General features: G+C 50.0%; 1 protein-coding gene across 10 annotated transcripts in view; it reads right to left on the bottom strand.

The window, feature by feature from the left end:
* Window positions 1–27,236, bottom strand: part of SNCAIP (synuclein alpha interacting protein) — a 171,695-nt gene that overhangs the window by 7,100 nt on the left and 137,359 nt on the right. For 6 of the 10 annotated variants that reach the window (XM_051844129.2, XM_051844130.2, XM_051844127.2 and 3 more), the window contains exons 7-11: window positions 19,366–19,491; window positions 15,872–16,041; window positions 9,090–9,182; window positions 7,453–8,521; window positions 6,132–6,202 (exon numbers count right to left, since the gene is read on the bottom strand). In XM_051844129.2, the coding sequence (XP_051700089.2) occupies window positions 6,132–6,202; window positions 7,453–8,521; window positions 9,090–9,182; window positions 15,872–16,041; window positions 19,366–19,491 (1,529 nt within the window). The remainder of the gene's footprint in view (window positions 1–6,131; window positions 6,203–7,452; window positions 8,522–9,089; window positions 9,183–15,871; window positions 16,042–19,365; window positions 19,492–27,236) is intronic. The other 4 variants (XM_070076039.1, XM_070076038.1, XM_051844137.2 and 1 more) reach the window with 1 other exon arrangement.

The raw sequence follows: 27,236 nt of genomic DNA, 5'->3' as shown, positions 1-27,236 counted from the left end.
GTGGGTCGGTCTACACCAAGGCAAACGTTCACTCGAGGCACTGATCTGAAGAACACCCAGACAGTTTAACCTTCCAGAACTTACCACCTACCCAGTCCTGAATTACGACTATTCAAAGGAACAACGGTATCTGGGATTCAGATAATTTGCTGCTCCTTGATTTCATTTTTGGATAATCACATTTGAAATGACCAAAATTGGAAGGAGAAAAGATTTGAACTTAATAACGCTTTTCCAAGTAATCTAACTTGCTGACTCATGGTGGCACTCATCGCCGTATCTCCCCAGTTCACGGTGACCAGGCAGCAATTCACAGGGTCACCATGAAGCGGCCCAGAGCTGCAGTCCACTCCCACTGATGGCCAAACCAGGGAGACCCTGTTGTGGCTGTCATTTCCTGCAAGTCCACTGATAGCAGAGCCACATATCCCACCTACTAAAAAGAAAAGCACTGGGATTCTGGTAGTTAGCGTGAAAGCCTGCGCTCAAAGTACCAAAACTGAAACTCATCCGTCACAGTGGACCTGTGACGGAAAGAGCTGAGCTGACACAGCTTTGCTTTTTCCTCTCTCTTCTTCCTCCTCTAGCTTAGCCTCTCTCCAGGTATTTGTTTGAACCCTGCCAAGTGCCAGGTGCCATGCTAGATACTGAAGTGTACAAACCAGGGCACAATGGTGCTGTCGAGGGTCACAATGCTCCCAGAACTCTCGAGTGTTCTCGGAGTTTACCGTGTTTTAACTGGAGCCTTTTAATTCTCTCTCAGGATCTCCTTGACAGAAGAGATCAGGCCTTATGCAGGCACAGCACAGCGCTGGGCTTAGAGTTGTTGAAAACAGATGCTCTGGCTGTGCAGGCAGTTATACAAGTCTTCAAAAAGTTCCTGGAAGATGTCTATGATGAAAAAGCTCCATATAGATTGCAAGTATTTTGCACCAAAATCAACCTCGTTTAATTTCACTTTTCCAGGCACTTACTGAAGTCCCCTCGTGGAGACTTGGAGGAAGAAAAATGCGAAACAACTGTGGACGCAGCAGTGTTGCTTGGAGAAGGCACTGTCTGGGTAAAGCCTCCCGCTGGTTCAAGTTCTGCTCTCTTCATGTACAACGATGCCCCCAGTGGTAGCAGACCTGCAGTGCAAGCCTGGGACCAACAGAATACATGCCTCTCTGCGGTTGCAGGGTTCACACTCAGACCTCCAGGGAGTGAGAAGAGGAGGGCAGAAGGGCAGAAGCGTGTTGCCCCGTCCTGTGCTCTCTGACCACACGTGGGCTGGGCTCATCGTGCTGGAGGAGGACTCCAGACTCCAAGGTCTCTGGGGGCTCACAAGCTCCATCTGTTCATGTCCTGACCCGAGAACAGGGATTTAAGAGGCCACATGGGGTTTTCCTTCCCAAGGCTTTGTCTCACTGTCTTCCTGGCGTGGACCTGCTCCTCCTTCCCCGGAGTGTGTGAGGAGCCTCTGAGAGGAAACCCCACTTGGGAGCCATCCTTTCCTTAGTCCCGTGGACTCTCTGACAGAGAGCTGGCTAACTTGCGCTTAGCTACGGACAGATCTGAGCCCTGCAACTTGGACATTGTTCTCAATACACAAGATTCTATCTCGTTAGCAGGCAATCCCCTGTAGTTCCACCAACAATGGCCAATGGCGACCCAAAACTATGGCTCGGTTTGAAGAGGAAACTCAATCTCTTGTAGAGAAATGGTTCAAGACGCCAAGTCACAGGCACAAACTTTAGTATGAAGTAAGGGTTTCCTCTGTGAAATTCATTAGCAGCCCAGGTCAGGCAGAGGTGGCGGCCGGGTGCAGCTTGACCCAAGGGTCTTTTGGAGCCGGGGCAACTGGCCCAGGTTCTGTATCTGGCTGTTGCCTTGCAGCTCCCATCGGCTGGCCCTGGACTTCTTTGTCAACGTATCAGAAATGAAAACGCAGAAAGCAATACCTCGTGTCAGTGCTTAGAACTTGGCCCTGTGGTCTCTGGGTAAAAACTCTCAAGTCTGTAATGCTGAGCACCAACCGAGTCACTAAATGCCCTCTCTGCACCTTCAGCACACGGGTCTGAGCTGTCACATGGGTGGGCTTCAGGCTGCCCCGGGGGACTCAGCCCTCCCCTGAGCAGTCCACACAGTCTGGCTGCACACCTGTGGCTGTGCTCACCCCACAGGACTCAGGCAGAGTTCTAAACACAACGCAGAAACACTCAGGAAGAAGCGGTTGTCTGACGGTCTACAGGGCAATGGGGCCAGGACACTTGTGTGCAGCAGGATCAGGGGCTGCTTTGTATGCGGACTGCTGACTGGTGGTGGAGGAGGGGTGCTTGGTGAAGACATGCTGGATGGGAGTAGGTTGCAGCCTCGACTTCGCCTCTGCTTTCCCAGTGTCTCCTACTTCATGGCTCCTATTTCTGTTTACGATGATGAGCTGATGGGGAGGACGGACGTGGGTTTGTAGGTGCGGGAAGTGTGGAAGGACACCCTCCCCTCTGACCCTCCACTGGGCACAGCAGATATCACATCACTGTGGTCTAAAGAGAACAGTCCCTTTCAAGTGGCTGTTGGACACAACTATCTAATGCTAGCTCTTGGCTCCAGATAGATAATTCCTGGTGTGGTTAATTCCTTGGCAGTAAAAGCCACACTAATGGTGTTTATTGCTTAATGTTTGTTATAAGGAGCCTCCTCTAATGCTGGTTCTGGGATAAGGGCTGCCCAATGCTAATCCTTCAGGCAACAGTGCCAGTGTGGCCAGGGTCAAGGGTACTGGTGAAGCCCTCCGCCTGTCAGTACCAGAATCAATGCACAGACAGATCCCAGACACCCTTAAACTCTGGGAAATGGGTGTTCTGCTGGCATTTTATGATTAGTAATTGCAAGCATTCCCTTGGAGTTGTAATGATTTGAAACCAATGGGTTCTTGGTAAGAAAATATAAAGATAACTCTGCCTGTTCCACACCACGTCATCTTCTGCAGCTGCCACCCACTAGGAAAGCTGTTCAAAGAAACAGGGTAGAATCTAATCTTAAAGGGCACTGCAAGAAAATTCAGATTCCTTGCTATCAAGCTGTGAGCAATTTAGAAAAAATAAGCAGCCAACAGGCCCCCCTCACACAGAGCTGATGTTCTTTAAAACATCATACTCATTGTCCCTTTTCTTTCTTTATCAGGGAAAACACAAGTTTCTCCGGACCTAAAATGCGACTACAGGGGATCTCTGAACTGGGGGGGAGGGGGGGGAGTCCATTGTGCTGGGCATCTCCAACACACAGCGACTGCCATCAGTTTCCTGGCCATCTTCACAGAGCCATTTGGCCTTCAAGGAACTTCGCGGCCCAAGACTTGTCCCACCGCTGAGAGATGAAAACTTGGCTCCTTTCTTTCTCATGGTAGGGTTCATGGGCAGAACGCAGTAGGTATCAGAGTCAACCGGGTGCTTCTCATGCCCACACCCCCTTCAGCCGTAATTTCTGGGAGGCATCGTCACGTTGCCCAGAGAGAAGCACCCTGCTTCATCCCTGGAGTGAAGCAGGCCAGGTCCCCTGGCCTTTGTGCGGCTATGAGGCCACCAGAGAACCCTGTGCTCTCCCGCCATGCAGGAAGCAGGGTTCCCACTTTCTACGCAAACTCAGGCCAAACCAAAACCGTGATAGAGAACAGGCTGACTCACAAAGCAGTAGGGGGCAGGGGGCGGGGGTTTAGCTAAACACACTGAGTATTTTTAACTTCGGGGGTTTCGAAGTGCTTGCTGCTGACCTCTGTGACTACATGAAGCTGTTGAATCTGAGCGCTTGGAAAGTGGGTCTTTGGATCGCTGCTCTTGAGTTGAGTGGGCAAGAGTTAGCACACGTCGTGTCTGAGCAGCCCCGCCACCTTGTTCTGTGCTTGGATTTTTATTTTATTTTATTTTATTTTTTTTACTTTTTTATTTTTATTTTTTTGACAGGCAGAGTGGACAGTGAGAGAGAGAGACAGAGAGAAAGGTCTTCCTTTGCCGCTGGTTCACCCTCCAATGGCCACCGCGGCCGGCACACTGCGCTGATCCGATGGCAGGAGCCAGGTACTTCTCCTGGTCTCCCATGGGGTGCAGGGCCCAAGCACTTGGGCCATCTTCCACTGCACTCCCTGGCCACAGCAGAGAGCTGGCCTGGAAGAGGAGCAACCAGGACAGAATCCGGCGCCCCGACCGGGACTAGAACCCAGTGTGCCGGCGCCGCAAGGCGGAGGATTAGCCTAGTGAGCCGCGGCACCGGTTGTTTGGGTTTTTATAATCCTATTGCTCAGTGTTGCTTCCTTGCTTGTAAGCATACGATGAACCATTTCTGGTGGGAGAATCTGCTGGGATACTCGCTGTCTGGTTCCCAGTGGCTGCAGGGGCCTTGCAGAAATGAGAGGTTTTCTCCTTCCCACCCGGGGCCTTTGCCACATCTTGGGTCTTTGCGCTTCTCTGCCCCAGGGGGTTGCTGGTGATGGCTGCTTATGGACAAGAGCAAAATCTGCCTGGCGCCACAACACACATCCATCTTAGGATGGGGCAGAAAAAAGCGTGGGGTTGGGGAACCCTGGTTGGGTAAGACAAAAGTGGGCTCATTCCAATGTCTGCAGGGGAATGGGTATTTTTCTCCTATGTCCTTCCCACTCCAAGCCTTGGGCTGTCAGCACTGGCCAAGCTCTCCTGACCCAGTGAGGCTAGCATCCGTGCAGGCAACATGTGAGCCTGACCCATGCCGACCACTAGGTACCAGGGAACACCGGAGTTCCAAGGCTCTGCCTTCAGCTACTGAATTAATGAGATCCCTAGGGACACCCCCTCAAAAAGACTGAGACTTGATTTCCCTCCAACTTCAATAGAGACCTAGCACAGATGAATCTGACGAAAAGGTAGCACAGAGGGAGATGATTTTCTTATGCTTTGGTATTCTGAACCTGGAATTCGCTCGCTTGCGCTGGTGGGTCTGAAAGAGTGCTACATGGCATGTCAGGATTCTTTTAAGTTAATTTAGATGATCCAAAAATGTCAGTCTTGGGGGCTAGTGCTATGTTATAGTGGATTAAGCTGCCGCCTGCAACACCACTATCCCATCTGGGGGCTACTTCAAGTCTCGGCTGCTCCACTTCCAACCCAGCCCCCTGCTAATGAGCCTTGGAAAACAGCAGAAGCTGGCTCAAGTGCTTAGAACCCAGAACCCACGTGGGAGACCCTGATGAAGCTCCTGGCTTCCGTCTGGCATCTGGATCAGCTGTAGTTGTTGCGGCCATTTTGGGAGTGAATCAACAGCTGTGAGATCTCTGTCTCTGTCTCTCCCCTTCTCTAACTCAGCCTTTCAAATAAACAAAATAAATCTTTGAAAAATCAGTCTTGCTTTCAGATGGGCCTGGGGGTTTCAGTGCTAAAATCAGAGACCGTGGCTGTGTGAACTCCCTAGAGCTGCTCCTTCCTCCTCCTCCCTTTCCTGCCTGCTGGGAAGTTGTGCACCTGCACAGCAGGGCTGCAAGTGCTGCCACAGGACTTTGCCCAAGGAGGTGCCTGTTGATCATGGAGGACCTGACCTCTCGCCCTCAGGGGCTCAGTCCATGCACTGCAAACCTCCTCTCTGAAAAACCAGTCTGTGACTGGTGAGCGCTTTTCAGACCGGCTCACGGACTGAAACTGTGGCTCTTAACAGCAAGCTCGGGCAATTTCAGAATGTCAAGGCCCCGCTTCCCCTGAGGTCAGCAGAACGGTGACGGAAGGCACTTTCAGGCTATAATCAGCACTGAAACACAACTCCAGCTCGGTTTCAAAGTTCTGATTCCGATCAGAGAGTGACTCACTCCACGCAGGGCAGGAAATTGAATTTCAATACTTACTTGGTACTTGACTCCACTAAAACACAAAGTCTGAGAGCCAAAGGCAATCAGGAGACACGGCAAGCTTGAGAACTGAGCCGATTCCGCCGACAGAGAGCTAGCTAGCTCTTTCTCTAAGACCTGGCCACCAGCCTGCGCCTGCTGCTACTGGGGCAACCGGCACCGTTTTCCTCCTCCTGGGTGTCCTCCCCAGCCGAAAGGTGCTCCAGGTCCATCGTGGACCAGCTCATGCAACTCACAGCAAAAGCACAGTGACAGCGCTGCACACGGCACCTCCCGCACCACGTACCGTGCACAGCCACGCAGGTGCTCTTCGGTCAGCGTGTTAGAGGACAGACTGACGCAGCTGCCGAACAGCCCCTAGAGAGGTGCAATTAAAGATCATCTGAGAACATGCAACAGACGGCACATGCGCAGGCCCAACAGAAATGGAACATGCACGAGACAGACGAGAGCGCAGCCGCTTAGCACACACTGCAGGGAGCGTACAGCACAGCGGAGATGATTCTTCTACCACTGCCGGGCGACAGAACCCACTGAGTCACTTGGAAAGTTTTATTCGAGTGATTTAGGGTGGATCTATTTAACCTCAAAGGTATGGTGTCTTGGGGCACAAGTGTGCTTTTTCTAGCTGAAAAAAAATACATGCTATAGTCTTTTACAGCAAGGGCAAATTGATAATTTCGCTATTCAATTAATTCGAGAGACACTAACTAAAACTTGATTTGGATATGGTGGAAAACGACTGGAGAGTTCTTAGCTCTCTCTGTAACAATACTTTCACGTGACAGCAAATTCTAAATTATGAAGATTGTGACACTGCCCTGGTGGTTCATCTGAATTGCTGGGTGGATGGCCTGAGTCATCTGCTCCCTAGGACTGCTACACTGTTCCTCCATGTGGCAAGCACAGGGCATGCAGGAAACACTGCTTAAAAAGATGTTCACAGGATGTAAGTCTTGGCCTCTACAGCGTGGTCTCCCAATAAAAGCAATTGCAAAATGTAGCTCATGGCACACTCTGCCTTCCCCCACGTCCTGGCATGCACTCCTCACTCCTGTGGCCTCTAACAAACACTTAGGGGTCTGAGCTGTAAAATGCCAACGTTGAGGTCCCTGTGGTGTGTTCCAAAGTTGAGTACTTAAAGGTCTTTAACAAGGGAGTTTCTATTTATGCTCTTTTTTGTTGCCCTTGAGAATAAACCATGTAGTCCCACGAAGAGAACAAACTCCTCCTGGGGGCAGAATCTGTGCCAAGGAAAGACCTGACTCTGCACGTGAGTGGTTTCACCTTGAAGAAGTGCCTCCCAGTCTAGGAGCCCCGACCCCCAGGGATCAAGCCACTTATGGGAAATTTAGGGCCAGAGACAAATCATCTGTGATTCAGTTACCTCTGCTCTCTTCCAGAGTTTTCCAAAGGAAGAGCAAAGGGTGTGCATGCCAACGTGCCATGTCTTGAAAGAGACCTATGAATTTGATGTTCCATACACCCTTGGGGAGTTTGGGGGCGGGGGATGTTCTTTCATGGTGGCACCCCCCCCATCTGCAGTGTTGGGGATGACACAATCAGCATCAAAGGGGGAAGGGAGGGGATTTCCCTCCTGCACTCACTGCCTTGTTCTTTCCTTTGCCGGCAGAGCTCACAGGGCTTCCCTTGGCATCTGTCGTCTTCCTTCCGAGCGAGGTTAAGGGCAAGGTTGAGGTCTTCAGCTGGCTGGCCACCTGGTAGTTATTACTGTTGTTCTGGTTGCCACTTAGTGTCTCCATGATGGACCGGAAGGTCCCAAAAGGCCTTTTCAGCTGATCCCCGGACTCGCTCCCCGGGGAGGTCCGAGGGAGGGTCCTGCCCCTGTCTTTGTCTCTCTCCCCACTTGGGTCAGGGCTCGTTTGCTCCATCTGCACCACGGGCTCCTCAAAAGTCACTCTGAGTTTCAAGTTCTGAGATGTCCGGCGCTTGGAAGATGGAGACTTGAGGGCGCTCTTGGGACTGGTGGCCACTTTCTGGGCTGCAGGGCTGTCGGGGCTGGGCTGAGTGGGGTCTCCAGGGGCCTGGCTTGGAGGAGCGCTCCCGGGGCCTGGGTACTGGGATTCCAGGTCCGCTTCGCAGCTCTCTGAGGTGGGAGAAGGGCTGTGGCCATCCAGGGATCTGGAGGCCTTGATACCAAAAGGAAACCTGCGTCCCGAGGCCAAGCTGTGTTTCTTTATCATCAGGTGCAAGCTCTCGGTGCCCTCCGCGCCCTCCACGCTCTCCACGATGGGCTGTGGCCTGGGCCTGTCGGGCTTCCTCACTGGGGTGCCTTTGGGGTCCTCAGGGTTGGTGGGGTCTGTGTCGGACTCACTCAGAGACCTCTGCATCAGCTGTCTCAGCCTGGCCAACTTCAGCTCCCTCTTCTCCGCCGGGATCTTCTTTGGATTTCTAGAAGAAGTCTGAGCATCCTGGAATTCCAAGGACAGCTTCTCCTGGGTGCAGACATTTTCTGAGATTTCTTTCCCCAGTAACTGACGCAGGATTTTATCGGAATCTTCGTCTTTGGCTTTGGCCCTGGCGCGGCTGGCCGCGGACAGGCTGCCGAGCACCTGAATCCCTTCTTGGATCCCCGGCTTGGTCCTGGCCGCGGACTCCTCATCTGTGTCTGGGGCCTTCCACTGTGCCGTTTTGGAAGCCGGTGAGGATGGCGAGCTGTGAAGAAGAGGAAGGAAGTAAGAGACGGTTTCCTGCTGCGACTGCAACGACCCCACCACAAGGCACTCCACTCCCAAGGCCTTCACTGCTACTCCTCATTTGAAACCAGTAAGGATGGAATTAACAATAATCACTTACTGTCTCTGTAAAAGTAGTGTGCAGATACCCCAGAGTGACAACCATCACCACGGCACAGCGTGCCTCACACCGCGTGCAGGGACCATGGTGACCACTAAACACGTCTGTGGGTTTACTGCTTACGCGTCAACTTTGCATAAGCTTCCTCGGTCCCATTTTCAACAACTTTATCAGCCTATCCTTTCTTATTTTCACTTTATAGATGAAGCGATGAGAGGTCCCTTGTTAAGAGTCACGGAACAGCCAACAGTAGGCTCAGAGGTCAGCCCGGGTCTCTGCACTCCCAGTCCACTGCCTTTTTCACTGTGGCAACTCATTTCTATTCCTCTTTATGGAATAAAATGTTCTCTGTTGTCTCAGAGGACAGTAAAGGAAGTCCAGAAGACGGCTCTAAGATTTTTCTAAACCACAGCGTGCCGGGCATTACCTGGGCGAGGAGGGGAGTGACTTGCCCTCTGTCTTCTGGGCTTCCAGAAGCTGCTGGAGCTGGGTCTGGAGGGTGACGCGCTCCACCGTCTGTCTGTGGAAACAACCAAGGTGGTAAGCCTCTGCCGGCCGCCTCTGCCCCAGTGAGCAGGTGAGCAGGTCTACAGCCTGCCAGGATAATCCGCAGCAAGCTGCAATCAATTCAACGGCCTTGAAAGTGTGCTTGGTCATCATCCTTACAGTTTAGAAATCTTCCTATGCTTTGTGGCATAGCAGTAACCATATGGGTGCCGGTTCGAGTCCTTGCTGCTCCACTTCTTTTTTATTTTTTATTTTTTTTTAACTTTTATTTAATGAATATAAATTTCCAAAGTACAGCTTATGGATTACAATGGCTTCCTCCCCATAACGTCCCTCCCACCCGCAACCCTCCCTTTTCCCACTCCCTCTCCCCTTCCATTCACATCATGATTCATTTTCGATTCTCTTTATATACAGAAGATCAGTTTTGCTGCTCCACTTCTGATCCAGCTTCCTGCTAATGACCTGAGAAAGCAGTGAAAGATGGCTCAAGGGTGTGGGCCCCTGTCACTCACATGAGAGACCCTGATGAAGCTCCTGGCTCCTGGCGTCAGCCTGGCCCACTGCTGGTCATTGCAGCCATCTGGGGAGTAAACCAGCGGATGGAAGAACTCTCTCTTTCCCTCTCTCTTTTTCAAACAAATACATAAATCTTAAATCAAAAGTACTCAAACGTGTACTTATTGTTGAGGTTAGTGAAAAACTCCAAGTAATCTAAAATGCTCATTAATAAGACTGAGTAAATAAATTACTGCTATAATGAGAGCTATTAAAATGATACTATATTTGCTCTCTGTTTCAATATATATACATATGATTTCAAAAGAAACACTAGAAGAAAATATTAAGTTGTTTAAATTTTTACTATAATTATATTAATTTACTTATCATAAAAGAAACTCAACTAAACAATGAAACAAGCAAACTATTTCCATTCTGGGTAAAAACAATGATAATTTTTTTCTATGGAGGCAATATTCTGTTTCCTCGGTATATAACAGCACGTGCATCAGAATGTCTTTTTTATTTTTTTAAAGATTTATTTTTATTTATTTTAAAGACAGAGTTACAGAGAGAGGCAGAGAAAGAGAGAGATCTTCCATCTGCTGGTTCACTCCCCAGATGGCCACAATAGCTAGAGCTGTGGTGATCCGAAGCCAGGAGCTTCTTCCAGGTCTCCCACGCGGGTGCAGGGGCCCAAGGACTTGGGTCATCTTCTACTGCTTTCCCAGGCCACAGCAGAGAGCTGGATCGGAAGAGGAGCAGCCAGAACTCGAACCGCCACCCATATGGGATGCCGGCACTTCAGACCAGGGCTTTAACCCACTGCGCCACAGCACCAGCCCCTAGAATATCTTTTAAATTTAAAAGTCATAAGTTGTAGAAAGTAAAATCAATTTAGAAGACACTCATTATAGGATAAGTATCCTTAATGGTAAAATCCTCAGAACATTTTGGATTTTTCAGATTTGGGATAATCATCCAGTAAAGTTTGTCCAGGTACTACTGATATTCAATAAACTATTGGAAAATGTGTATCCAAAATAAAAGACAAAGGATTTCACAATCTTTTTTTGCACCAAAATAAACTTGTAATTCCATTCTTCCATGAACTTTAACATTTTTTAAAAAGATTTTATTTGAGGGGCCGGCGCCGTGGCTCACTTGGCTAGTCCTCCGCCTGTGGTGCCGGAATCCCATATGGGCTCCGGGTTCTAGTCCCGGTTGCTCCTCTTCCAGGCCAGCTCTCTGCTGTGGCCCGGGAGGGCAGTGGAGGATGGCCCAGGTGCTTGGGCCCTGCACCGCATGGGAGACCAGGAGGAAGCACCTGGCTCCTGGCTCCAAATCGGCGCAGCACGCCAGCTGTAGCGGCCATTTGGGGGGTGAACCAAAGGAAAAAGGAAGACCTTTCTCTCTGTCTCTTTCTCTCTGAAACTCTACCTGTCAAATAAAAAAAAACTTAAAAAAAAAAAAGATTTATTTATTTGAAAGGCAGAATTACAGAGAGGGAGAGCGAGCGAGAGGTTGGTCTTCCATCTTCTGGTTCACTCCCCAAATGGCCACAACAGCCACAGCTTGGCTGGTCAGAAGCCAGGAGTCAGGAGTTTCTTCTGGGTCTCCTGCATGGGTGTAGGAGCCCACACACCTGGGCCATCCTCTGCTGAGCTGAATTGGAAGTGGCACAGCTGGAACGCAGCTGGTGCCAATACGGGACGCCAGCATTGCAGGCGGCAGCTCCATGCTCCGCTCCACAAGGCCAGCCCTCAGGAGCTTTCTGAAATGCCCTGCATTCCAAAATCCAAAACCTGAAAAACCTGAAACGCTTTTGGTTCCACAGGCTACTCAGCTACCACTGCTGATGTTGAAATAAGTCAATCAAACTTACTTTGTTTTTACTGAGCTCTGTACTACAAGTGCGGTGTCCCCAGAGATGTCCCTGCACACTCGGGCCTCAGGAAGGTGGGACAAGCTCACCTTACCCGGCCATGGCGAGTCAGGGTGGCTCATCGGAGGTTACTCTGCAATCTGGTCACCTCCGTCTTTACCAGTGGAGGAGGAGGAAGGACAGCAGGAAGAGGGATCAGAGGTGAGAAGGACTCAACCTGCATTCGCTGCACAGAAGATGGAAGAAGGGGACCACAGCCACAGGCCACAGCGGTCTCTCAGGGCTCGGCCCCCGCGCTGCAGTTGCAGGAACCGATTCTGCCGACAGAAGAACCTCCAGAAAGGAGCGCAGCCTGCCTGTGAACAGCTTCACTTTAGTCGGGAGAGGCCCCTCCTGGCCTCCCCACCTACAGAACCATGATACACTTTCGCTGTCTTTAGCCACTGATTTTGTGATAAGTAACTAAGTAAAATATTTTTTAAAATGTTTATTATTTATTTGAAAGGCAGAGTTACTGAGAGGCAGAGGCGGAGAGAGAGAGAGAGAGAGCGGGCTTCCATCCACTGGGTCACTCCCCAAATGGCCGAGCTGGGCCGACCTGAAGCCAGGATCCTGGAGCTTCTTCTGAGTCTCCCACCTGGGTGCAGGGGCCCAGGGACTCTGGCCATCCTCCACTACTCTCCCAGGCACACTAACAGGGAGCTGGATTGGAAGTGGAGCGGCTGGGACTCAAATTGGTGCCCATATGGGATGGCGGCACTGCAGGCAGCAGCTTTACTCACTACGTCACAGTGCCAGCCCCAGCACTAGAAAACTAAAGAAAATGAGCATCAAAAGGGGTAGCAGGTCTCATAAGCTGGGACACAGAACTAAATACATGATCAGGGTTGTTAAAATGATGCTGGATCTCAGGTACTGGCTGGGGGAATTCTAACGTTCTCCTGGTTGTGTTCACTGGTGTTACTACTCAACGACCACTGCCTGCCTGAGTCTCACTCTGCAGATCAGACTCGCTAACACCCTCCCTAGTCCCAAGCACTCTCTTTGTTTTTCTTGGAAGCAGTCATGTTTAGTCCTAACCTTTCATCCCTAAGAACGACGCCTATGATCTCATTTTATCTCACTGACCCTGCCAGACTCACCTATGAAAACTTAACTGTCTAAAGCAAGCAAGCTTTTCCTTAAAGGCTAGAGAGTAAATATTTTAGGCCTCGAGCCATATGGGTTCCATCTGCCTTTATAGCACGATACCAGCCCTACACAACACATAAATGACTGCGTGGCTGTGTTTCAATAAAGCTTTATTTACAAAAACAGGGGGCAAACTGGATTCGGGCCACAGTCTATAGACCTCAGGCCCTGGTTTAATGAGATAATAACAACTGAAAAGATACCGGGCATCTACTTTGCCACATTGCTTGTTGGTGCTGCATGCTGAGTTCTTGAGGAAAAAAAAATACTTAGCAAAGGTAAAACAAAGAAAGATTATAGTCCAGCTTAAAAGGGTTTATTAGGAATCTTAAATTACGACATTGTCAAAATAAGAATGTGGGAACACTGGGGTGACTGAGTCACCTTTCTAGGTCCAAAGAACCCTCAGAAAACACTAACCAGCCTTGTCCAGAGAGGAAAGGCAGGAGCAGGGGTCTACTGTGTTAGTGCTCCAGGGCTGCCACGACAAAGTACCACAAGGCCAGCGTCATCTCATCACAGCTCCGGAGGCCAAGACGTCCAAGGTTAAGGCGCTGGCCAGGTGGTTCCTACTGAGGGCTGTTGGAGAGGCACGGGACAGGCTCCGGCAGCTGTCTGCCGACCCGTGGTGCTCCAGGGCCACGGACACATCACCACACCTGCGGCCAGTGTGTGTCCATCGTGCTCCCCCTGCACATGTGTCTGTCTTGGTGTCGCCATTTTCTCCTTTTGTAAGGACACCAGGCTCTGTGGAACAGGCCCCACCTCGTGGCCCCATTTCTAAACCAGGCCACATTCGGAGGTGCTGGTGGTTAGGACGCCAATGCACATGTTGTGGGGAGCAGGGAGGGGAGCAGAACTCAGCCTCCGACATCCACGCTTGCTGATGAGGCGGATGCTTGCCCTTGCTAAATGGTAACTATGTCTCCTAACTGTAAAGAGGTGGCAGAGGCTGGAAAAGGCACCCAAGAAGGTCTGCACCCAGAGTCTGGGACTGGAAGGGCCAGTGTTTGCCTCCCCTCCTCCTGGACGTGTTAGTGTTATCAGTGCCGGGACCTGCACAGAAGTGCACTGTGGTACTCAGCAGTGGATTCCCCCACTGATTTCCAGTTTCGCTAGCCTCACTGAGGCACAAGTTAATAGAAGAGGAAAGTTGACAACGTAACTTTCCGTATTATACTGTGTCACTGGCCTAACTGCAATGCTTTATAGCATTCCAGTCTGGAGGCAACAGAAAGACTGCTATCCATCTGCGACTGCATATTTTATCCCAGGATCATCACCAGAGAGTGGCCAAGACCCCATGCTTGAACAGTTAGCCAATGAAACAGCTGCTGTAGCCTGAAGCTTTGCAGATTCTATGTTGCCAAGACGGGGGAAATGTTTTCTGATTTTTTCTCTGAGTATGAATGCTTAGAAATACATAGTATGGGATCATTGTAAAGTTCCCCTTCACCGCTAGGTCAATACACTATAGAGCCAGTGGACTCCTGGACAGCATTTTTGGTAAGGTATCAGGCAATGTTTATTCACATTTAAATATAGATACCTTTTGTTCCAGTAACTTATTTCCTGGCAACTTACTTTTGGAAATACCTACCCACATCCAATGACATATGCACAAGTACGTTCACTGTGGAAGGAGACCGAGTTACTGGTTGTTTGCATTGTCCCTTTAATTCCACTGAGACCTTCAAGCTCACCCGGCTCCCCTGTCCTGGGGAAGCTCACCTGTCTTGGGAATTTCCTGGGGAAGTTCTGTTACTTGCAGAGGACACTTGAAGACAAACCCTTACTTAAAAATTTTCTAACCTTATTTTCTAGCAAAAGTCTAAACTCATTAAAGAGCTCATTCTAGGTACTGGCAGGGGAAGGAGTTGAGGGACAGAGATATGTACCTTTAAGTCAAGAGCAATACGGGAGGCTTCCCCAAGTTGAGAGAGGGACAGAGAGTCAAAGCCTTGTCATACGTGGTATGACTTATACATACAATCAATTAAGACCTTACACCCACTCTAGGCCTTTTTCTTAATACATAGTATTCAGCAATACACATGTGTACACACATGTGTGTGTCCATGCATATACACACATATATACAAACATATCCAGGGTACTTCAAAAGCTTCATGCGAAATGGAATTAAAATGTTTATTTTGGTGCAAAAATTTTTGAAGTACATGCGGTTTCTTAACATGTGTTTTCCCATAAACTTTTTGAAAACCATTTGTGTGCATATTTCTGTAACTTAAAAGACTAGATAGTTTCTCTCTGAAATTTAATGTTTAAAGTTTTCCCTGCCATCTGTCAACACCATCTTGCCTACTGACTTGGACTTTCAGGGAACTATCTCCAGCATGGTGACTGTGCTTTGGTCACTGTGACATCTCGTGGTCCCTCCTTGGTTCTTCAACTTGCTGGAGACCTACCTGATGGGTCCTCATCTGCTCCCCACCCCTTTAAAGCAGATCAGAGCAATCCCCAGAATGCTTCCCTCACACTGAGATGTTCAGGGTACACCTGTTTAACGATCTTCCCAAGGAAAGAGCCAGCTTCAACGAGTCACAGTGTTTTAAGTGACTTCCTGCTGACCGAACTCCGCGTCTTTCTGTCCTGAAGACTCACGAATCAGCTATTTAACTTTGACAGTAAACGTGCGAGGGACGGCTCCCAAGTGATTCACCTGTAGCTTCCCAAGCACACATCTCTCTTTTTGAGAAGCCTGAGACCCTCCTTATCTCTCCTGCGCTCTTGATGGTTTCCTGGGATATTAAGGACAGACGGCACCTGACTGTGCTGTCAGCATCCTGGTGCGTACCTGCGCCAGAGATGGGGACAGACCTAGGGATGTGCTGTCATCTGTGACAGTGTGAACTTCAGTCTAGGGAGCTCACTCTGCCCACGCCACGGCTGGCTAAACACCATTTTGCCCCTGCAGAGACGCCATCTCTGCAAGGACACTGCCCGTGTGGACTTGAGATGGAGGAAGAAAAGCAGCTGAGGCGAATGCCGGAATTCCCTTAGTAACAGGAGCCAAGTGCGTCACCCTTGCATGTGGCTGAACCCCTGGCTTAGCAAGCCAAGGACGAGCCAGACAGTCGCCCGGGAACCCACAGGCCACTTACTCCTTGAGCTGCTTGGTCAGCTTCACCACTTGTGAGGCCAGTGACATGCAGGTCTCGACCACCACCAGGTACCGGGAGCACAGGGTGTGGCCATGCCGCTCGGCGCTCTGGGATGGCTTCTCCCCCGCATGGTTCTGCATGGTGACGTTTGCTCCATATTCCACCAGGGTCTGTCAGCAAAGGCAGAGACGCGTCAGTCATTGCATCCGGACTCCCTGTCAACCCTGATGTCTAATGACTGTAACAGAATGCGGAACACAACTTCTCCTGTTGTTCCAGCACCTGTTACCTGAGGCAGGGTGCTGGGCACCAGCAGTGGAACCTAGGTCCTTCTCTTCGGGGCTGTGAAATGGAGCAGTACCCATCCCACAGTAGGAAGCCCCACCTATAGTGGACAGAGGGGAGGACCAGGTCGGGGAGGTGGGTGTAGCATCCGCAGTGGCCTGTCGTTGGTGAGATGAGCAGGTGCAGTGTTTGTGGGAGGGGCTTTGTCTCTCTCCACGGCTGGGCTCCAAAACGACCATCCATGAAGTTGCGCACGCCAGGAGGGAGGGGACAGTGGAGTGGTGTGCACCTGTCCCCATCTGCGTGGCTCTGGGAACCTGTTCTAGAGCGACACCTGCTGAGGTGCTGCTGAGCCCACCTGGTCCAGGATAAAAAGAACTGCGGAGAAGCAGCAGAGCAGAGAGCAGGCAGGCAGGGAGGTGCCCACGCTCCCCCCACCTGCCATGGCCGCGGTGTGTCCCTGGGCTGAGCAGATGCTATAGAAGGGAGCTTGGTGTCAACTTGTCACCTCCTCTACAAAAGGACAGGGTCCTCCCACGAAACCACCCCGATGATGTGGGTGTCAGGTAACTATTTTTTCCCACAAACAAAACTGTAGCATTAAATCGTTAGACTCGGATTTCCCTCTTGGCTTAGGGTCCCTTGCCATGAAACGTCAGTCTGCCACGCTGCCTCCCGGGGCGGTCACAGGGCTCTCCAGAGATGGGCACTGCGGCACCCCCTGGCTCAGGTTTCTCCCCACTGTTTCCTTGCCTCAGTCCCCTCCTCACCTCCTGGGCCCCTCCCTCCCTCTCAGCCTCTTTTTGTCTCTTCTTACTCTCACACCGGCCCATGGACCCTCTTCCAGGATTACCCAAGCTTCTACACCCCTGGAACTGTGCCAAGAGCATCCTGGGTGTGGAGGGATGACCGTGCTGAAAGGGCGGAGCCCCTCTGCTCACACGTTACAGAGAAAAGAAACTCAAATCTTAAACAGAATTAGGGGTAGCCGGCTCCTCTGGCTTTCGGTCATTAAGCAGCTGATGAACAGCCGAGACAGACACTGCAGTACCTTCTGAAGTGGGAAAGTACAGTTTTCAGCGTTTACTCAGCTACCTTCCCTCCACAAAAAGACAACGCTATGCCTTTCATCGTTCTGCAGATCCTAGGAAGAACCTGAATTTCTGCCCCTTCTAACTCTCCAATTTCTTTATCACTGTTTTGAACGTGGTGCCTTAAATTAGCAGATGCATGTTTTGCCAGCAATGATGAGAAACCTTTCAGATACTTGGATCCTTCCTATCAAGCCAGCACTCCAAAGGGCGATTTCGTGGGAGTTTTCTGTGGCAACCCCTGTGCCGGCTTCAGCTCATCCCTGGCCTTGTCCATCTACAGCTTCACCCTGCATACTCGGACTCCCGTCATTTCCCCCCTGCCTTCCTGGGCGACCGGGTCTCACTGCTTCGTATTTTCTGTTCTGGAGACAGTCTACCTGCACGCAGTGGGCCTCCATGAACACCTACTAACATAGGAGCACACAGCAAAGGAAACAACGCATCTGTAAGCCAGAGTGCACCTTCCCCAGAGGTGGGAAATGTATTATATGTCATGGGCAAGTATTTTTAATTTGTCCTTTTAATTAACACCAAGTAATGAAGTTATGGGGCAATGCGTGTAACATCTGTTTAACAGTATGAACTTGAAGCAAATGTATTTTCTTCAAAACAGATGTCAACCCTGTATGGTCAATGTTCCCTCTCGCCATCCACACAAGTTGGGCTGTTTTGAATGGCGAGGATGGTCTGGCTCTGTCGGTCACGATTTATGTCAGTAAGTAGAATGCCAGGCCAAATCCACACAACTATGACTCTGACTGCAACGCATAGCCTTTCCTCTCCCCACAGTTCCCTCCCCCTCCTCTCTTTCCTCTGCATGAACTCCGTCACTGAGGGCTGTCAACATCTGCAAGACCAAGAGAGGTCTATCTGGTTTCGGCACTCACACCACCAGGCTTCTGGGAAGCCCCGGGGACCCCTGCCATGGGCTGTCTGAAGGGGGCACGGGGCTGGCCCAGCGTCAGGCAGCTCTGCACTCAGCTAGGGGATGAGATGCTGTCTCCCTCCCCTGCAGGGACCTTGTGCCCTTGCAGTGCCCCCTCAGGGGCTTGAGGAGGGGTAGCAGCCTCTGTCCCTTCTGCACAGGTGGGACGTCACCCTGTGTGGGAGGCTGGACGATGAGGCCACTTGCTGCCACTGGGTGGAAGAGTCAATCATGGCCCTGCCTCACCTGTCCAAGGCACAAGAGGATCAGGATCCAAGGCATCTCCCCCAGTTCTGGGGTTCTGAATGCATTTATGGGGCTCACGCCTACTCTAGAGAAAGAGGGAAGCCACAGCACTCCCTTGCCAGTCGACAGCTCCCCACTATGAAGGAGTCTTCTAACCCAGTCCTGAAAAATCTGTCCTGCTCTTTTCTTTTTTCATTAATTTTTTTTGGCACCTTATTTTTCAACCTGAGAGGTGGAGAGGCACAGAGAGAATCAGACAGATACTGAGCAAGAGAGAGAAAGCTTCCGTCCACTGGCTCACTTTCCAAGTGTCTGCAATGCCTGGCCTGGCCCGGCCCAGGCTGATGCTGGGAATTCAAGCTGGGTCTCCCCCTTGGATGTTGAGGACCCAAGTACTAGAGCCATGAGTGCTGCCCACCCTGGTGAGCAGCAGCAGGAAGCTGGGTGAGAAGTCAGCTGGGACCCCATCATGGGAGGTGGGCGTCCCACATCCAAGCTGAACCACTGTGCAGACACCAACCCATTTCTCATATGCCTGGGAAGGAGAGGCTGCTGCCACGGGCAGGGACGAGGGTCACTGGAGAGTTGCTGGACGAGGGTCACTGGAGAGATAGGGGCTATCACTGTGGCCGTGGTTTCCTTGCCATCTTGAGAACAGGAGGTCCTTAATGTGTGCGGCCCTCAGTGTCAGAGCGTTAGAGCTGCGTTGACAGGGCATGGCAAGTCCTTTCAACAGCCCTGGGCATGCAAGCAGCAACTCTTAGGGGTATTTATGGCAGTATTTGTGTGGATTGCTGGAAATACAAAGAGGTCAACACAGATCCTCACTGTCCGCTGTCATACAAAAGGTGACCGATTCCAGACATTCTCCTAGTGAACAAAACCTCCATTTTTGGTTTTAGTGTCTGATACGCTCCTTTCTGCAAAGCAGCAGGGCTGTGTACCTGTATGCAGCCCAGGAAGCCGTGCTGCGAGGCCACGTGAACAGCACTGTTGCCGTCCTGGTCCACTTCGTCCAGTGAGATGCCCTGCTCTTGCATAAACTGGAGGAGCCAGAGCAGAATCTTTTCCTACAAACAGAGAGACAGCTGAATTAACAGAGTATCTCTCAGGGAAGTCAGACCTTACGTAGACACAGAGGGAAACAACGCTGCAGCTTGTGGAGCTGGGCTAAAACCACGCTTCCCAGACGGAGAGAAACGTCCCCTTCGGAAGGAACTGAAGACGCGGGGCTCTCTAACGGAAACCACCGAGGGACCCCGTGGGATGTTCAGAGCAGTTACCTTGGAAACACCCATGTTTTACTTAGCGATCCTACAGATGGGAAAGCAGATTCGCACCAAGTTTGAATATCTCTTCCTCAAAGCCACGCAGCTAGACCGAGCCCAAGTGGGAACCAGAACCCAGGTATTTGAATTCAAAGGCTCCCAAGGCCACGTTTCAGCTACCATGTTACACAGCCTGTAGGCTTCAAGAGTTTTTGTGGGGAGCAACTCGGACTAGACTAAGTTACTGGAATTAAGACTTATTCTATGCATCTGCTCTCCCACAATATGGCGCTGAGAAAGGACCAAACAACTTCTACGCAGCTGTCTCTCACCAACTTGACTGATGAGCTGCAGGAGCTGATCCTGCTCCTGATTGGAGGAGAGCAGCGTACTTGGCGTGTGGGTAGCAGAGTCAGGATTGGTGGAAGAGGACTATAAAGGAGGAGAGAGACAACATGCACCAGGGAACATCTGAAGGAACACCTGTGCAGCCCCCAAGAGAGCCGGCCGGCGGTGTGCTGCTCCCCCGCGGAAGTGAGGAAAGTGGCAGGGGGAGCCACCCCTCCACGGAGGTGGAGGGGTCGGCAGCCAACCCGGGAAGGACCAGCAGCAAACCCAGGAAGGGCCGAGCAGACGAAAGAACAACGCAGGGTCCTGTGTCGTTCCTCCGCGAATGGGGGAGCGACAAGTTTTATCACACAACCTTGGGCTACTGGGATGACTAGCTTCTAGTTTCAAGGATAATTCTGAAAACATGCCCTCCTGAACCCTTACATCCCGCAGTCAACAAGCTTACAACAAGAGACAGCATCTCAGCTTGTCAGGACAACCACACTGCAATGAAACCAGGACCCTCGTGATTGTTCCGACCAACTGTTGGTGGGGCTTTAAAGGTGACGTTTTTTGTTCTTCCGTGTTAAAGCGAGGGCACCAAAAGCTCTGAACATAAACCGTTTGAGAGCAAAGTCATACAGCAGTATGTTTGTCATAATCTGTTTTTATTCTATCCACTGAGTGTTTTGTGGCATTTTCCTGTTATGCTTGGCCTTTGCAGAAAGCAGGGGGATGGGATTTCACTGTTTTAAAATAGAAGAATTAAATAAAAGTTAAAAAAAAATATGAGAGTGGTAAAAACAACAGCATGAAGTTTAGTGGGTGGAATGTGACATTTAAAAGGATGATCATGTGTTTGAAATAGCCTTGAACTTCTTTCTTCTTAGCCTTTTAAAGGATTTCTTTCCCAGTTATTTGCTCGGACTGGTCATGAACTTTTATACTTTTCTGGATTAAATTTGCCTTCATCTTCTGAACATGCCAACTACTCTGCCAAAGGAATGTTGGATGAAAACAGCCAGCTCCTTTCAAGTTTCCCCCTGATGCCGGGACACAGGACACTGTTTATGAAGGCATCCGAGACATCATGGGCGGACTGCACATTTGCACCACGCTTTTCTTCCAGATGAGTAAGACCCTTAAAGAGCAAGGAGAGAAAAAATGTAATCCATGTCTACAGTCTACCAAGAATGCACCCGGGAAACAGGGCGGGTGTTGGCTGCACAAGCAGACAGGCTGGCGGAAGGTGAACTCCTCAAAGGGCACTAGAGGAACAGGCGGGGCAGGGCCTGGAGCTGAGTTCAGAGCTGGCTGAGCAAACACAGACACGCTTCTCAGAAAGTTGGAGCTGGTGTCTGGGGCCACAGCAGGTGGCTTTTTCACAGTGCATGAAGTAAAACCGTTTCCTTTATTTTTCCTAATTAGGCAGAGGAAAAATAACTGGATTACTTTATGGGAACAGATGGTTGCATGATGTGATCTGAACTCCTTAAAAATCTGGATGAGTGGAGGTGTCCGAGGACACAAGACAAAACCAACTGGTTTGGAGCCAATGGCTCAGATCGGCCGTGCCTGCACGGGGCCAGGGTGCTGAGCCTCTGTGGAGAACAATGGCACCATCTGCACGGCAGATTCTCTTCCGTGGGTCGTTTCCACGCTTGCGGTGACTTGGTTTGCTCTATGATCTTAAGTCATGAACTCCTAAAGCTGCAGAGCTGGAGAGGTTTCAGGAAGTCATCCAATGCAGACAGCCCCTTACTTTATAAATCAGAAAACTGAGCAGACAACTGCGTATTCTAGCCCGATACTCTAGCAACTTCTTTTGTTAGTAAGCAGAGCTCAGGGGAGTTCACAAGACTCAGAAGTATTTTACCTGTACCTTCTTGCCGTGCAAATTTTCCTCTTTCAGAGGCAACTAAATATTACGGTAGATATGTCTCTCTCTCCTGTACAAAACAAAAATGGCTTTTACTAAAACTCAGCATTTGGACCTTTGGTGGTAGGCTGGTAGGCAATGGGACCCAGCATTTCTTAAGAGCAGGAATGTTCTTGTTGTGAATATCCAAGGAAAGCCTTGGGCCCTGGTCTTTGCAGGGGCTGAGCAACCTGGGAGAACAAGACATGTGAGGCCCGTGTGAGCCAGGAGTTGCCAGAGCTCGAGGGCTCGCCAGGACCTCAAGTTCACTTCTGTGCCCTGCGAAGGACAATTTACTTGAACAAAGAGATTTGTAGTTGGCCTGTTCCCTGAGATACTTTATGAAAACCCAAATCTTCCCTATCCTACTGACCAGAGAAGTCCTATCCACAGGGATTGGCTGGCTATGCAGCTAGTCTTGATTAGAAGACCAACATCTAGGATTCCTGAGACAGCCATAGATGTCCAGAATCCACGGAGAACATGCCTGTGCCGTGGAGTCGCACAACTTAACAGTGGCTTGGCTGACAAATACCTTGCGAGGAGGACAGAATGGCTGTTTCCTGCAACTAAAGAGTCTTCATTAATGACTGGAGATACTTGCAATGGTGGCCCCTTCCTTCTTAGCCCTTTAGAGTCCTCCTTCCCTCCCTCCCTCCCTCCCTCTTACACACACACACACGTGTCTACAGAGACGCACTGTTAAGGAGGACTGTAACTTCAGACACTCATTTCCCTGTAAACACTGCTTTCAGCAACATCCAGCACAGCCCATGGAGTAGAAGGCCTTCTCCGCTTCACAGAACGCGTCTCCAACTCACATTCCATCATCTACCCATTCAGCTTTCATCTACCGACTGCAAAGTTCCTTAATGTACTACTTTTCTTTTCTGGGGATTTTTTTTGATCTTTTGCAACCTGTTTTAAGGTTACATTTTATGTGTTCCTAAAACCAACAATAGTTGTTTAAAGAAACAATTAACACACATAATTTATGAGCTTTGCTGGACAAAGTCTAATGAAAAAGTTAATTAAAAAAGCATGTCACAGTTTTATTTCTGGTATCATTACGATCACTGTAGTTTAAGGTACAATTGTAAGTTCTGAAGGAGTCAGCATTGTTTATGAACACAGATCACCAAATGTAATATACCATCCATTGTAAGATTGATTCCCGTTTCTGATACGTTAAAATGCTAAAAAAGCCGGCGCTGCGGCTCACTAGGCTAATCCTCCGCCTTGTGGCGCTGGCACACCCGGTTCTAGTCCCGGTCGGGGCACCGGATTCTGTCCCGGTTGCCCCTCTTCCAGGCCAGCTCTCTGCTGTGGCCAGGGAGTGCAGTGGAGGATGGCCCAGGTGCTTGGGCCCTGCACCTGCATGGGAGACCAGGAGAAGCACCTGGCTCCTGCCATCGGATCAGCGAGATGCGCTGGCCGCAGCGCACCGGCTGCGGCGGCCATTGGCGGGTGAACCAACGGCAAAGGAAGACCTTTCTCTCTGTCTCTCTCTCTCACTGTCCACTCTGCCTGTCAAAAAAATAAAATAAATAAATTTAAAAAAATAAAAAATGCTAAAAAAAAGATGGGCAACAATTTCATAAAGGCATTTATTGAAAGATAAACATTGAATCCAGATATGGTAAGATATGGGGGAAAGTACACTAAGAATTAAGTAGGTTAAGGCCTACATAATTCTTTGGAAAACTTTTTCTTATGGTGAAAAAAAGTAAATAATAATGGTAACAACAAAAGCAAACAATGCAAGGGACTCAACAGTCATAGCAACCAGCACTTACCCAGTGCCGACCACCAATGCTGTTTCCCTCACTCAGTCTGAGGAAGCCTCTGTGGCTTCCATTTTACAGATGAGGAAACTGAGCAAGGGAAAATTCCATTTATTTCCTTTTTTAAAAAAATATTTATTCATTTGAGAGGCAGAGCTACAGGCAGAGAGAGGGGAGAGACAGAGAGAAAGGTCTTCCATCTGCTGGTTCACTCCCCAAATGGCCGCAACAGCCGGAGCTGGGCCTATCCCAAGTCAGGACCCAGGAGCTTCCTCTGGATCTCCACGTGGGTTCAGGGGCCCAAGCACTTGGGCCATCTTCCACTGCTTTCTTTCCCAGGCCAGAAGCAAAGAGCTGGATCGGAAGAGGAGCAGCCAGGACAGGAACCAGTGCCCATACGGGATGCTAGTGCCGCAGGTAGAGGCTTAGCCTACTATGCCACAGCACTGGCTGTTTTCTTCTTTGTTAAAATGGATGTATCCAAGGCCACCGAGCTGGTATAAATGGTAGAGCTAGGACTAAAACCCAGACAGCTTGAGTTGGGAACCAACACTCTTCATGACTTTTGTTTGGTGTCTTCCGAGCATGGATCCCGCAACTGCTCATCCCCCTGGAGCCCTGACTCACTGAAGGACACACTGCCCGTGTGCCCCTGGGGAAAGGAACTCACAGCCAACCGCCTGTCCTTCCGCGGGTTGCTGAGCTCACGTTGGTTATGCTTTTCCAAGAGCAGCACTCACAGAGCAGAGGGTGCTCATGCGATTCAAACATCTTTCTATTTTGCTTTCATCCATGATCACAGCACTATCACACTGCTTATTTATTTCTGCCCCTTCAGAGGGAAACAAAAAATCAGGGCATCTTTCTTCCTCTGAGAGTAAACCGTGGAAAAACAGCAACAGCACGGCCCATGGAAGCACACCAGCTGCTGCTCATGACCTTTTGCCAACCACTACACCTCTTCCTTCGAAGGTGCTTTAAAGAGTCTGCATCAAGGCGGAACGCACACAGTGCAGCCAAAGGTGCTTTTGGCAAATGCTCAGCACTACAACACGAGTCATTTCTGCACACGACGTCCTTGACCAAAAGTCACGTGAACACATCGGAAATGAAGGGGATCACAGGCCTGATGTTGAAAGTCACACGGAGCCCACTGGGTCAGCGCTCGGACTGATGCCCCGAGCTGCTCAGGGTGGGAAGCTTCGCTGGGAGAGCCAGGCTGACAGCATCCGAACCTTCATTCTGGAATAAAGCAGCCCCGGAGACACAGATAGCAGCCTGGAATGGAGAGGACTCTGCCACGACATTCCTCCACTGGGACAGTAAAACAGGCTTTGCCAAGACACCCCTGCTTGGTCCAGAGTCTCCCCGAGGCGCTCACCTTCCCGCTCCGTGTGGCTGGTTCTGCAGGGTACAATCAGGCAATGAAATAATTGCACCCTCTGAGACGCTGCGTGTCAAGATGGGGAAAATCAATTCCCATCACGCAAAGATCTGTCACTGCAGGAGGTCACTAAAAACTGCTAGCGACCCTGCGGTACCGCAGTCTTTAAAGGCAATTTTTACAGGAAAAAGGACACAAATTGGGAGTGCCGTGGAGCCCATTCTGAAAGAATCTATAGGCAGGGCAAAGGGCAGCTAAAATACACCCAGGGAGGTGTTTTCCTCCGTGCTCCTCTTCTCAGAGCTGTTGACTGAGGAAACAAACCAGAATCTGCTCAAGTGCCCGCATGGTGCAGGCATGTGCTGAATCCATTAGGAACCCCTTCAATAACAGTCTTCCTTCTGAAAATATTAGCCTTGTCGCGGCTCCAAGTCCAGCCTCTCAGCAGGTGATCTGCTGCAGGAGCGGCCGTGCAGAGGGTGCCGGGCAGGCTCCGCTGCTCCGAGGGGCTTCCCCGTTCTGCCCCAGAGTGGTGGGCTGCTCTCTCCTGGGGCCGGGAGGACCCCTCCCTCCAGGCTGTATTTGCAATCGTTACCAACACACCTCAGCCTGAAATACCATCTGCAGGGCTGATACCAGCATGAAGCAAATGCCTGATACGGTCTTCCAACAGGTCAGCAATTTCCGTATCTTCCTCCACTCCAGCCAAGGGAGCTGCACTATGCCCCTGCCAGTGCCCCCTAAAAAAGTGATTTCTTTTGTTCTCTCTCACAGCTCCAGAGTTATGAGAAACCCACTGTGAGAGCTGAATAAGGAGACAGGCGCAGACACGTGGCATTCGTTTGCGGAGAGAAAGCAAGCGTGAGCCCGACTGTCTACTGCCCTGTCGTCCTGGGGCAGCTCTACCCAAAGTGCTGGCAGCCTTTCCGCTGAGGGCTGGAATTCCTCAAGAAGCTGCACACAAGCACAAGGAATTGGGGACACGGAATGATTATTCAGATGACTTGAGAGGAAAATTCCATTTTTGTACCAGAAAGGAATTACGAAGATTAGCCCTGATCAAATTCTTCTGGCCTTTGGAAACGCTGTTCTCCACTTCTCTGACGGTTTAAGCAAAATAAAGTCATCCTTGGTGACGTTCTGTGCTCACTACTGCTGAATGCGTTTAGAACACCGTCGATGGAGACTTGCAGTACGACCCACAAAGAAAACAGAGACCTTCTAATGATTCCCACTGAACAGCATTGCACATTTCAAATGCTCTCCTTGCTGTTTTCTGTGCAAATTATCTACACAGGGAAGCAGGGGAGGACGCAGAACAGAACCTGGCCCTGAAGTCGGACCATCTGAGTTGCAACCAAGTCTCCTGCTCCTGCTACACTTCCTTCTGTTTCTTCCTCTACAGACGAGGACGAAAACAAGATCTCATAGAGGGTCAATGAACGACTCTACGAGCTGCCATGAGTCGCATGGAAGCCACACTGCACATTATTCTTTGGCCTTGAGGTTGTCAAACTCGAGAAGGGGCCATCTCTTGTTGACCATACCACAATTTACTGCCACTGGGAACATTTACGAAGCCAAAGTGGATATGGTTATATGCATGAGAAGCAGTTTTCTTTGCCACAAATATGATTAAATCTATTTTAATACAGTGCTGACTTGATTATTTTTAGAGGCCGAGATCGGCACTCCATGTTCCAGTTTTATTTTAAGGGTAACTTACACGCATCCCCGATGTTTCCTCACCCCATCCACCACGCTGTGATCTGTGCATACCAATGACGAACACTCGGGGGTCCTGAAGGAGAAGCTGTGACCCGAGTCAGCTAGTTTGCAAGGTAGCTCATCTTAGAGTCAGATGTCTTTGATTAATGTCTTACACAGATGTTCTTTTTAACTTTGGCTTAAATGAAATACATTACTTTCCCTCTTGATAAACATGAATTGTGTTTACTGTGGAGAACTTAAAAGTACTGAAAAGTATAAAACAAAGAAAAGCCACTAGTAATTCCACCTTGAGTGAAGATTACCATAAACGTGTTCTGCCAATAGTTTTCTCTGCTCTTATGTTCTATTTCTCTAGAAAATCCAAAGTTAATACTATGTTCGAGGAACAGTTTGAATTTCA

Source organism: Oryctolagus cuniculus, chromosome 6 (genome assembly GCF_964237555.1).
Source record: "Oryctolagus cuniculus chromosome 6, mOryCun1.1, whole genome shotgun sequence".
Classification (NCBI taxonomy): Eukaryota; Metazoa; Chordata; class Mammalia; order Lagomorpha; family Leporidae; genus Oryctolagus; species Oryctolagus cuniculus.
Note: the sequence above shows the minus strand (reverse complement) of the source record. Positions and strands in the feature narration are given on the sequence as shown.